At 39.0% G+C, this 12,812-nt stretch overlaps 1 protein-coding gene across 3 annotated transcripts in view; it reads right to left on the reverse strand.

Moving 5' to 3' along the window:
- Positions 1–12,812, reverse strand: part of LOC127437632 (alpha-mannosidase 2x-like) — a 36,887-nt gene that overhangs the window by 9,625 nt on the left and 14,450 nt on the right. For all 3 annotated transcript variants that reach the window (XM_051692670.1, XM_051692669.1, XM_051692668.1), the window contains exons 11-20: positions 10,824–11,026; positions 7,468–7,650; positions 7,133–7,247; positions 6,706–6,773; positions 3,946–4,111; positions 3,637–3,873; positions 2,150–2,272; positions 1,906–2,020; positions 643–776; positions 360–501 (exon numbers count right to left, since the gene is read on the reverse strand). In XM_051692670.1, the coding sequence (XP_051548630.1) occupies positions 360–501; positions 643–776; positions 1,906–2,020; positions 2,150–2,272; positions 3,637–3,873; positions 3,946–4,111; positions 6,706–6,773; positions 7,133–7,247; positions 7,468–7,650; positions 10,824–11,026 (1,486 nt within the window). The remainder of the gene's footprint in view (positions 1–359; positions 502–642; positions 777–1,905; positions 2,021–2,149; positions 2,273–3,636; positions 3,874–3,945; positions 4,112–6,705; positions 6,774–7,132; positions 7,248–7,467; positions 7,651–10,823; positions 11,027–12,812) is intronic.

Below are 12,812 nucleotides of genomic sequence, written 5' to 3' on the forward strand. Positions count from 1 at the left end.
GTCCCACTGTGTGTGTTTTTATGCCTTCGCTCTCTCCGATTTATGCTGCCTACGGCTGGGTACCCACTGGCAATGATGTCAAAATACTAGTACTTTGATACCAAGTCGATACCAAATTAAAAATGATACAATACAGTTTTTTTTTAACAGTAATCCAGGACAGAATGTGGCAAAATAATGAATCCTAAGCCCAAGGCTTAGCTATAAATATGAGAAGGCTGATATTGCATCATAACCTTCCTAGGGCAACAATTTCTCTAACCTAATTAATATTAATGATTCAAGCTGATTATTGAGCATCAGCCCGATTTTTTTGGTATTGACTACTGCAATTTTGGTGTTGTGCCATCTCTACTTACCACTTGCCAGGCTGCTGACTCCCAATGCCTGGGCCGTATGGAGTGTGAGCCGGTACTGGCTGTCCTGAATGTAGGCCATTGTGGGCATGGGGTAGAAATTAGCCTGCAATGGAAGCTTCTGGAAGAACCGTCGAGGCTGGATCTGAGAAGATAGATACTGCCTAACATCTGCTTTTGTGTTCCACAGAACAATCCGTGTTTAGAACAACATGAGAGTGAATGTTTTGGGTGAACTATCCCTTAAAGTTAATGGTTCTTTGTAGGTAAGCTACAAGGGCTTTACCTGGAAGCCATTGAGATCTGTGTAAAAAGTGTCTTCACTCTGGATGTCGGTGACCAGTCGCATGGCCAGCTCCTTGTTATTCTGGTCTCTGATGTCCACCATGGTGGTGATGTCCAAAGACAGACCATCTACTCCTGCAAAAAGAGATGAAGAGTGATGTTTTAGGAAAGAAAACACAAAAACGTGTTTGATTGTGAATCCGATGGTGGACTTAAAGGAATAATCTGGGTTCGAGCGTTTGCGGCATAATGTTGATTACCACAAAAAATAAAAAAAAATAAATTTCAACTTGTTCAAAAAAAAGAACAACAAATCGGGGGCCTGGGTAGCTCAGCGAGTATTGACGCTGACTACCACCCCTGGGAGTCGCGAGTTCGAATCCAGAGCGTGCTGAGTGACTCCAGCCAGGTCTCCTAAGCAACCAAATTGGCTGGTTGCTAGGGAGGGTAAAGTCACATGGGGTTAACTTCCTCGTGGTCACGATTAGTGGTTCTCGCTCTCAATGGGGCGCGTGGTAAGTTGCGCGTGGATCACAGAGAGTAGCACGAGCCTCCACATACTGCGAGTCTCCGCGGTGTCGTGCACAGCGAGCCACGTGATAAGATGCGCGGATTGACAGTCTCAGAAGCAGAGGCAACTGAGGCTTGTCCTCCGCCACCCGGATTGAGGTGAGTAACCGCGTCACCACGAGGACCTACTAAGTAGTGGGAACTGGGCATTCCAAACTGAGGATAAAAAAAAAAAAAAAAAAAAGCACAAATCGAGGTTACAGTGAGGCACTTACAATGGAAGTGAATGGGGCCAATTACTGGAAGGTTTAAAAGGCAAAAATGTGACAATTTTATAAAGCACTTACATTAATTATTCTTTTAAAACTAGTGTATCGTGAGCTGTAAGCTGTTTAATTGGTCGCTTTTACAGACGTTTTAGGGTTTTAGAGTTCAAAGTTGTAAAATTGGATATAACTTTACACAGAAAAGTTTAGTAAGTGATTTTATCACACTGAAATCATGCTAAAAGGCATATTCTTTACATCTTGTGGCAATACATTCAAAATAGTGAGTATTTTAACATTTACAGATTGGCCCCATTCACTTCCATTGTAAGTTCCTCACTGTAACCCTGATTTTTGCATTTTTTTTAAGAAAAGGAGGGACGAGTCAGAATCATTTTTTGTGGTAATCAACATAATGCCACAAATGCTGTCAATTGAGCTTAACTTGTATTGAACCAGGAATATTCCTTTAATGATCGAGTGAGTACCTGGAACATTATGAATGCGGACCGTCTGCTGAAAGTGCTGGTAATGTGTCACCACCTCAGCAAATATAGGACCCTCCACCACACGCACTACTGGAGCTTCTCGCTGTGAATAGGGCTGAGAACAAGGAGCGAAGAGAGAAGAAACCATAAGTGTAAATTGTTAATTCCCCCCACGTTGTGTGATAAATTGCTTTTCACCCCAGTCAAGACTCAAGAGGGTAACTGTGTGGTCCGGGGATAATACCTTGGCATTTCCATCCGGTAGGAAGAGATACGCCCCGCTCTTGTCCTTGGAAGGTCGAGTTCCATAAGTGAGGAACTGAATCTGTACTCTGACCTCTAGAGGATCGTCTTTACGTCGAATACTCTGATGGAGAAAAAAAAAAAACAAGAGAGAATAGAAAATTAATCATTTTAGACTTATTTGCTGATTCTGACTTTAAAAGTGGATACAACAGCATATGTACATAACAAAATTAGGACAGGGTTGCATTTCACAAGTCCATTTGGCAAACAAAGAAACACTTCTGCAGTGGAACATTAAAAAAAAACAACACGGTGACTTTCAACAGTGTGATGAACATTACAAATGTAATCTTTGTATTCATGTGGGTTCCACTGGTTTTATGTTTTTAAAAATTTCAAACATTTTATGTAATTTTGTTTTTAGAAATGCGAAGTAGTGGGGGCCTGGGTAGCTCAGCAAGTAAAGATGCTGACTACCACCCCTGGAGTCGCGAGTTCCAATCCAGGGCATTCTGAGTGTCTCCAGCCAGGTCTCCTAAGCAACAAAATTGGCCCGGTTGCAAGGGAGGATAGAGTCACAACTCCTCGTGGTTGCTATAATGTAGTTCTTGCATGGTGAGTTGTGCATGGATGCAGTGGAGAATAGCGTGAAGCCTCCACACGCGCAATGTCTCCACGGTAACGCACTCAACAAGCCACGTGATAAAATGCACGGATTAACGGTCTCAGATGCGGAGGCAACTGAGATTCGTCCTCCGCCACCCGGATTGAGGTGAGTCACTACGCCACTACGAGGACTTAGAGCGCATTGGGAATTGGGCATTCCAAATTGGGGAGGAAAAGGGGAGAAAATAAAAAAAAAAAAGAAAAAAAAAGAAATGCGAAGCAGTGTAACCATCAACAAAAAGTTACATTTTCTTGAACACCTGTGAGTCTTTACATATTAATCATTATTTTCCAAAACGTTTTAACACATTACCCAATCATGACATTTTCTTGGGGTTATATCATTATCTGATATTTTTAATAGTGTTAGACCGATATATCTGCCGATATTTGGTCATTTTGCAATTACCAGCATCAGCGGACAAGTGTTCAATTGGCCGATTTACAGAGTAAATATTCTATAAAACAAGTATTTGTTTCACTTTAGAAATGTTGTGCACATTTGGTTTGCCATTGTTAAATTGCATTATCGATATCAGCATTTATGTTGGCTATCGGCCATCCTGCCCGCTAGGTATCGGTATCGACATTGGCCATTGAAAAACTCATATGGGTCAACCACTAATTTTTGAGACGTACTGTCCTGGACAGTTTTAATGGTCTACAAAGGTCTTCTCTGTGAAAGCAGTTCCAGTTTTATGGTTTGTTTTAAATAATTTCAGCTTTTTTTTCTTCGTTACCATCACGCAACAGTTATACCACATTTTTTACTTTATGTCCCAAAACAACTACAGCAGCACCACATACATGTAACCTCACCTCCAGCAGGCCAGTGGTTCCAGAGAAGCCCAGCATGAGAAACTGGCTCTGGATGTAGAACAATTGAGCATCTGCCGTCTGCGATCGCACAGGAAGAGGGTCCGACCCCCTTATGCTCGAACCTCGCCCAGGAATCCTCAGCAACGTATCAGAGCGCAGAGTCATGGGGGAGTCGGCTGAATCGTACAGATGGAAAATGGCCAATCCCAGAGCAGGGAGGCGTGCCATGAAGGAAGCCTGGATGAAGAGACAGCATTACGAAAGTGCAAATACAGGTTACAGTATCAGTTAAAGAAAGCGCCTACAAACCTGGTAGACCTCTCCACTCATTTCGACGGCAGATGCCCACTGCGCACTTAGCTGAACTGGTAACATCTGCCCATCTTCTGTGAGCACCCTCACTCTGGCTGAGTTCACCAGCAAGGTCACCACACACAGACGCTCCTGCTCAAGTGGGTTAAACAGCACCAGATACCTATGGAAAAGGAAGATGAGGAAGATCAGAAGTGCATTCTTGCACATGCAGAAGTGTAATCAAGTGCAAATCAAGATCGAGATATTGTGCTTGACTGAGATGCTTCTTCGAGGGGCGTTCACATTATTAGCAAAGTCAACGGAAGTCATTCGGTTTCAATGAGAGTTGGCAATTTGAGATGACATGGCCGACAGCTATGGTTGGTGATGTGACAAAGTTGAGCAGAGTTAAACTTTATGCAAATGAGCAGCGATAAGATGTGACGGCTACAACCTCTGGCAAAAATTATGGAATCACCACACTTAGAGGAGGTTCACCCAGCTTTTTTACTTCGTAGCAAATAAACAAATCACAGATATGACACAAAAAAAATGTGTGTTTAATAGCTGAACATTCTTGCATTTGTGAAAAATCCCTCAAACAAATTAAATTACATTATTTTAATTAATGGCATATTTTTTTCCAGATCAAGTAGAGGAAACAATTATGGAATCACCTTGTAATTTGCATTTCTAAAACAAATACCAGGCTATGTCTAAAAATGCAAATTAGTCTGCAGTTAAAAAAGAGTGCTTACAGACCTTAACGAGCTGCTGGACTTGGTTAATTGAAAGGAAACATGGCCCCAACAAGAGAGTTGTCAATTGAAACAATGGAAATGATTATAAAACTCCTTCAAGAAGGAAATCCAATATGGAGTGTGGCAAAAGACATTGGTTGTTCCCAGTCTGCTGTGTCTGAAATTTGGTGCAAGTATAAACAAAATGGGAATGTTATAAAAAGGAAAACATTCGGGTAGACCAAGGAAGACGTCAAAGTGTCAGGATAGAAAACTCAAAGCAATATGCCTTGAAAATAGAAAATGCACAACAAAACAAATGAAAAACGAATGGGCGGAAACTGGAGTCAACGTTTGTGACAGAACTGTAAGAAATCAGCTGAATGAAATGGGATTTACATATAGAAAATCCAAATGAAAACCAGCACTAACACCTAAACAGAAGAAAACAAGGCTACAATGGGCTAAAGAGCAGCAATCATGGAGTGTGGTGGATTGGATGGAAGTGATATTCAGTGATGAATCATGAATCTGCATTGGCCAAAGCGATGATGCTGGAGCTTTTGTCTGGTGCCGTTCTAATGAAACATATAAAGATGACTGCCTGAAGAAAACAATAAAATTTCCCCAGTCATTTATGATATGGGGTTGCATGTCAGGTAAAGGACCAGGGGAGATGGCAATCCTTACCTCAACAGTCAATGCACAGGTGTACATTAAAATTTTGGACACTTTTCTCATTCCATCGATAGAAAATAGGTTTGGTGATGATGAAGTCATTTTTCAGAATGATAATGCATCTTGCCACAGAGCAAAGAGTGTTAAAGCTTTTCTTCAGGAAAGTCATATAAACTCAATGACATGGCCAGCAAACAGTTTGGATCTCAATCAAAATGTATGTCAATTTATGGTGGAAATTTAGAAAATTGGTCCATGACAAGGCTCCATCCTGCAAAGCTGATCTATCAACTTTGATAGAAGCAGATCAAAATTTAAAGTCCTTCTTCCTTCTAAATCTCCACTTTCACTTTCAATTTTACATCTGAAAGTCACATGTGGTGCCTGATTAGTTTCACTTTAACATGTGAAAGTTAAAGTGGAGATTTAGAGAAAAAAGGACTTAAATATTGTTCTGTTTCTCACCAACACCTATTATATTGCTTCTGAAGATATGGATTTAACCACTGGAGTCTTACGGATTACTTTTATGTTTCCTTTATGTGATTTTTTGAGCTACAAAGTTCTGGTCACCATTTGCATTGTATGGACCTATAGAGCTGAGATTTTATTCTAAAAACCTTTGTTTGTGTTCTGGTGAAGAAAGAAAGTCATACACATCTGGGATAGCGTGAGGATGAGTAAACGATGAGAGAATTTTCATTTTTGGGTGAACTATCCCTTTAAAGGAGTGTTTTTAGTTCAAAGTCCCACGTTATGCTCCAAATCTTTATTTTGTTCTGGTTCATATTGGGAGTTTGGTTGAACAATAAACGAAATTAAAAGAATTAACATTCTATAAATGCAAAAAACTAGCGCCCGACTACTCAGTTATCAGCCTTTTCCACCACCTTAGTTATCAGTATCGGCAAAATCCACTATCAGTCAACCTATAGTTCACATGATCTATCTTCTGATAGTTGTATACAGCAATAAAGTGGGAGCACATACTAGCAGCCAACAGCATAGGGACTTTGGGGTTGATTAAATTCAGACAGAACACAGATCAAATTAGTCTGAAAGGATATTTCAGATCCTTGGATTTCACGTCAAATATTGGTCGAAAACACAAAGAGGGTCTTGTCTTTAGAATATCTCTCAAAATAAATAATAATCTCCTGAATCCGTCATCTCAATCTTTATGTTTCTTGTGTTGTGGCAGAAAGCCACACTCAAAGGGGACAGCTTTCCATCAAAACATATCAAAAGTATTTACTGAAACAGAATCCTGAGACAGTTATGACAAAATATAGAGTTTTTTTCATGAGCATTGAGTATCTGCAATTATTTCTTCAAATTTGTAGATAAAGGCTCTTACCTTGGAGATGATTCCAACTCAATCAGTGTGCGCTGTGGGAGAGAATCCTGTGTGGTACGTCTGTTGTCCTACAGTGACGTGGATAAAACAGAAGAGGTCAAAGGTCAGACTTTTAAAGGGTTATTTTGCCCAAAAATAAAAATTCTGTCATCATTTACTCACCCTCATGTTGTTCCAAACCCGTAAGACTTAGGAAATGAAAAATGACAGCCTCAGTCACCATTCACTTTCATTGTATGGAAAAAAGATGCAATGGCTAACGTTCAGCATAACAATCTCTTTGTTTTTCACAGAAGAGTGAAAGTCATTTGGGTTTGAATCAACGTGAGTGTAATGTATATGAATGAATTTTCGCTTTTGGGTGATCTATGCCTTTAAACTGGTTTTAAAAAATTAGCAATAAATTGAAACCGCCACTGTTCCTCACCGTCTCTAAGAAAGGCTCTGTCTGGTAGAAGTGATAAATGTCTTTGTTCTTCATTACGAGGAAGTGTGCAGCGTTAATGATCACTCGTTCCAGACCGACCAGGGAACGCAATAACCTGGGAAAAAAAGAAAGTAATCCAAAGCCATTTATAGACAGAAAGTTGTAAATCCAAACCCTAAAGAAACTTAAAAGGGACAGATAATGGCCACCTATGAAAGATGCCATTTCACAAATAATGACCTGATAGGCCTTGAAAGAGATTTCCTTCACTCTCCAAACATTCTCCCATCAGTTTATGACTCAGTGACAGCATATATTTTAGAGAAACTTTTCACCTGTTTCCATAGTCGATGACCACAGCCTCCTTGGCAGTGCCCGTGATGGCATCATGGTGCTGGAAGAGCCCTATATTTCGCCTAGCATCAGTGAGGAGAGAGTAGTCTGATGTAGGATACCGCCCTTCCATGCCAGCATGCCGCGCGTGAGCCACCGCCAAGCTGTAGAGAACCTCTGCCCCACTACAGGTAACAAGAATTGACAACAACATGCTCAGAAACAAACGAAACATCCGCTAACAAACACCATTTGTCCATGCATGATGATAAGAATATTTTTTATTTTCCTTTCTGTATACAAAGTGGAAACATTTATTAATCAAACTTCAAGAATAAGTAGCTAGGAATTCATCCATGTATTTTAATGCATAAAAAAAATGCTGGACAGAAACAACAAGATGCCAATAATATTTCAAATCTGCATAAAAAAACCTAATGCTTGCTTTAGATGGATACATTTTTGAATTCGGTAAGAAGACATGCGCATAAACTACCATTGAAACACACTTACAGACTAAATTCCTATAGACGTGCATCAAAAACATTGTGTGAATGAATAAATTGTTCATAGCCAGTGGACCAATATTATTGCCAGTGCTGGGCGGATTACTTGTGAATTGTAATCAGTTACTGATTACAAATTACATGACAAAAATGCAATCAGTAATGTAATCTTGTAGATTAATATTTTGGGGTAATCTAATACAGTTACTTCTGGATTACTTTTGGATTACTTTAACCGAATTCTGCATGGTTTAATCGTTTGAGTTGTGCTAATGCCCACAAATTCAGATCAATTATTGCAAATGTAAAAATATGAAGGAAGTTTTCATATTTTCATGTTTTCCCCCATGATGATGATAGTGGTCTAGGCCCTCCATCAATGACAGACTTAAATACGTTACCGTTTAACAGGCATTTTCTTATTGGCGTTTCTAAAGTTACGGACAGGTTCCTGGGCACGTTAACACAAATGTGGTCATGCAATTTCACCATTTTACAAACGCCATCCATGTGTGGTTAGACATCAAACCAGTTATATTTAAGAATCTGCGTCACAAAAACGTCTCAAAGATAACTACACCAAAAGTGCATTCATATACATTTTTGAAGCTGACTACAAAAGCAATTTAAGAAACTATAAGTAATTTTATGGTGCTAATCCAATCGAATATGAAATGACGTATATTTGTGCATTTTGCTGCGTTTGATGGACAAAACCATTCCAAAGACATTGCAACATGGTTATATTACACACAGTGATAATTCAAATAATTATTGAAAAACTGAGTTTGAGTTGGTTTGATTTGAAATGTAAAGTTTCCAAATGCTTCTTTAGATTTGACGTAGAATCCTTCGCAGTTGACAGGATATGAACTTTTGAAAGGCATACTTTACATTGCACAGTGATGTTTTTGCATGTGTCTTCTTAAAAATGAAATTATCTCTATAGATCAAGTGGTTAAATGCTGAGGTAGACCACTCCATCACCACCTGACTAGCTAGTAGGGAGTATTAGTTCTGAGTGCGACGCACACTCCCCTCCCCCCCTCACTTCCAAAAACACTCGAAGACTTACCGAACGTATATCAGCGGTATGCTGATTTAGAACGAAATATGTAAAAGACTGAAAAAAGATAATTTTTACCTTATTAATATGTAATCTATAAAAAAGTAACTGTAGTCTGATTACATGCATTTAAAAATGTAATTTAATCCAATTACAAGTACTTGATTTTTATAATCTGATTATGCAATCTGTTACTACCCAGCACTATTACTTATCTCAAATGTTGCTCTGTTCATTCTGAAATGATGGAACTCAAAATAATTGGCTAGCATTTACGCTGATCGCTAGAAAAGTTCGTCAAGAGCGTTTTGGCTGCACGCTCTAAACTGCAAGTAATTTCTTACAGTCGATTAAAGAGCCACAGTGGCTTCAGCTTCTACTTCCATTTCAATTTTTTTGCCAATTGACCCGAAAGTGACTATCTTGTTCTCCTGAACACATACATTTTTTCTTTTTTTTTTTTACATAAATTCAATCTGAAACTTGGATGGAAACCTGACTAAAAATGTATATATTTCGTAAAAATGATATTTAACACATATGCATTCTCGCGTTAAAAATGGTTCGAGACACATTTTTCAAAGTTGGACTATTTTTAACTTGACATTCTATCTTAAAACACTGAAAAACAGTGAGACATGACACAACGGCCAAAGTCATCTGTCTGACGCCAGTGTATATAGACAAACAAAACAAAACAAAAAATAGCGCAGACAGAATGCAAGAAAGTCCTGCGTGAACAGCCCCTTATAGCAGTTATAAACCAAAAGAAGTTTATTGTTGTGGCATGGCACTACATAACGTGCAGACAATGATATTACAAATCAAAGCACTGGGCACAGAAACATGCTATTCAAAATGACAAAGCCTAAGGTGAGAAAGCAATGATAATGAGTTTAATGAGGTAGTAATGAGAGCAATTAAGCAATTCCTTACACCAGACAAATGGAAGGGGTATTAATGAGAAACGCTTATCAGCACCTGGCAATAGAGACTATTTTCATTTTTCTCTGGTAATAGCACAGAGAGCAGGCCTTTATTCAAAACATAATTGAATCCTGGTAAATTAAGGCAGACACTTGCCAAAGTTGCCAATTAAGGATTCAATTCAGACAGTTTGATGCCCGTTTATCAGTACCATTATAAATGTGCTCGGAAATCTAATAAAAAAAGAACACTCGTTGATACTTTAACTACACATTAAGAAATAATTCACCCAAAAATGAAAACTGTCATCATGTCATTCCAACCCCATATTATTTTTTTCTACCGTGAAACACAAAATGAGACCTTGGGCAGAATATTTGAGCATTCTGTTTCCCATAAAGTGCAAGTGGATGGAGATTTATACTGTCAAGCTCCAAAAAGAACAAAAAAGCACCATAAAAGTAGTCCATATGACTGGTGCTTCTCCGCCCAAGCTCTCAAATCTCATTAGCGACATGCGAGAACCAATTCTGTTTGGCCTCAATGACATCAAACCTGCTGTGATTACCATTTTTTAAATGAACACAAGCTTGAATGAGATTGGAAGAGCTCCAGCAGAGGGGAAGATTATCTGTGAATAACGGCTTAAATTTTGATCTGTTCCTCACACAAAACTATCGTATGGCTTCAGAATATTTAGAATACAGGGGATGAGTCCTATTGACTACTTTTATGGTGATTTCTTTTTGTCCTTTTTGAAGTTTGGCAGTATAAAATTATACAAAAAGATAATTGGGTGGGTATTTCTTTAAGTTGGTAATTCTATTTCAGACTCAAGGCGGACGTTTCACTGACTAACCGGAGGTGAGACTCTAACACACGGTCCAGGTTTTTGTAGAAGGGGCGTGAGGTGTAGTATCCACTCCAGTAATGATCCTCTCGGTCCGCGTAGGCGAAGAAGTCTCCGCTCAGTACGGGATAATCAGGTGGTCTCGTCCCCTGGCCAACCCCATTAGCCTTGTACACCGCGTTAAAGTAGTCTGTCAGCGTTGCAAACTGGGCCTGAGAAGATAGAATTTACTTTCAGTGCAATTCAATTAATTCAGCGTTTTCCAAAATTAAAATGTCTTCACTTTTTTTTGCCCTGCAAACATTCTTTTAAATTATTCATCCTTGTTGTACCACAATGCGGAGTCAAACAAGAGCTGTGCTTGTTAAAAAAATACAATATTTTGACTTTGACCAATATTTCAGGACTGACAATAATTTTTCTCACCATGTTGCCAGTCTTCCTGGCAAAACAAGTTCAATATACAGTTGTGCTCAAAAGTTTGCATACCCTGGCAGAAATTGTGAAATTTTGGCATTGATTTTGAAAATATGACTGATCATGCAAAAAAAAAACTGTCTTTTATTTAAGGATAGTGATCATATGTAGCCATTTATTATCACATAGTTGTTTGGCTCCTTTTTAAATCATAATGATAACAGAAATCACCCAAATGGCCCTGATCAAAAGTTTACATACCCTTGAATGTTTGGCCTTGTTACAGACACACAAGGTAACACACAGGTTTAAATGGCAATTAAAGGTTAATTTCCCACACCTGTGGCTTTTTAAATTGCAACTGGCGTCTGTGTATAAATAGTCAATGAGTTTGTTAGCTCTCACGTGGATGCACTGAGCAGGCTAGATACTGAGCCATGGGGAGCAGAAAAGAACTGTCAAAAGACCAGCGTAACAAGGTGATGGAACTTTATAAAGCTGGAAAAGGATATAAAAAGATACCCAAAGCCTTGAAAATGCCAGTCAGTACTGTTCAATCACTTATTAAGAAGTGGAAAATTCAGGGATCTCTTGATACCAAGCCAAGGTCAGGTAGACCAAGAAAGATTTCAGCCACAACTGCCAGAAGAATTGTTCGGGATACAAAGAAAAACCCACAGGTAACCTCAGCAGAAATACAGGTTGCTCTGGAAAAAAACGGTGTGGTTGTTTCAAGGAGCACAATATGACGATACTTGAACAAAAATGAGCTGCATGGTCGAGTTGCCAGAAAGAAGCCTTTACTGCACCAATGCCACAAAAAAGCCCGGTTACAATATGCCCAACAACACCTTGACATGTCTTACAGCTTCTGGCACACTGTAATTTGGAGTGACGAGACCAAAATAGAGCTTTATGGTCACAACCATAAGCGCTATGTTTGGAGAGGGGTCAACAAGGCCTATAGTGAAAAGAGCACCATCCCCACTGTGAAGCATGGTGGTGGCTCACTGATGTTTTGGGGGGGGTGTGAGCTCTAAAAGCATGGGGAATCTTATGAAAATTGATGGCAAGATGGGATCTTCAACCTATAGTTGAAGATGAATCCCATAAGAAATAAAAGAAATGTGTTTTGCCTGCTCACTCATGTTTTCTTTAAAAATGGTACATATATTACCAATTCTCCAAAGGTATGCAAACTTTTGAGCACAACTGTGTTTGCTCCCCGCCATCCCCCCTGGAATCTACACCCTTGTTTATACATGTGTGACATCGTAAGTTCAGTAAAAATGCTTCTTTGCGCACGCTCACACTAAACTCAAGTCAACTGCTAAATGATGGATGCACGAGAGAGAGAAAGAGATGATTTTGACTCACACAGATTCTGCTGTTTTAAGGGTCTCCTCTATTCACGCCCCAAAATTTAAGACCTCAGCAAATTAAATATAAGACTTCTTGTAATTTATTTAAGATATTAAAGACTTTTTATGGCCTTAAATTTTAAAAAGTAAATTTAAGATTTTAAGAACCTGGAGTACCCTGTTTTTTAGTATACTTTTCTCAATGTTAAATTTATTTTTC

Source organism: Myxocyprinus asiaticus, chromosome 48 (genome assembly GCF_019703515.2).
Source record: "Myxocyprinus asiaticus isolate MX2 ecotype Aquarium Trade chromosome 48, UBuf_Myxa_2, whole genome shotgun sequence".
Classification (NCBI taxonomy): domain Eukaryota; kingdom Metazoa; phylum Chordata; class Actinopteri; order Cypriniformes; family Catostomidae; genus Myxocyprinus; species Myxocyprinus asiaticus.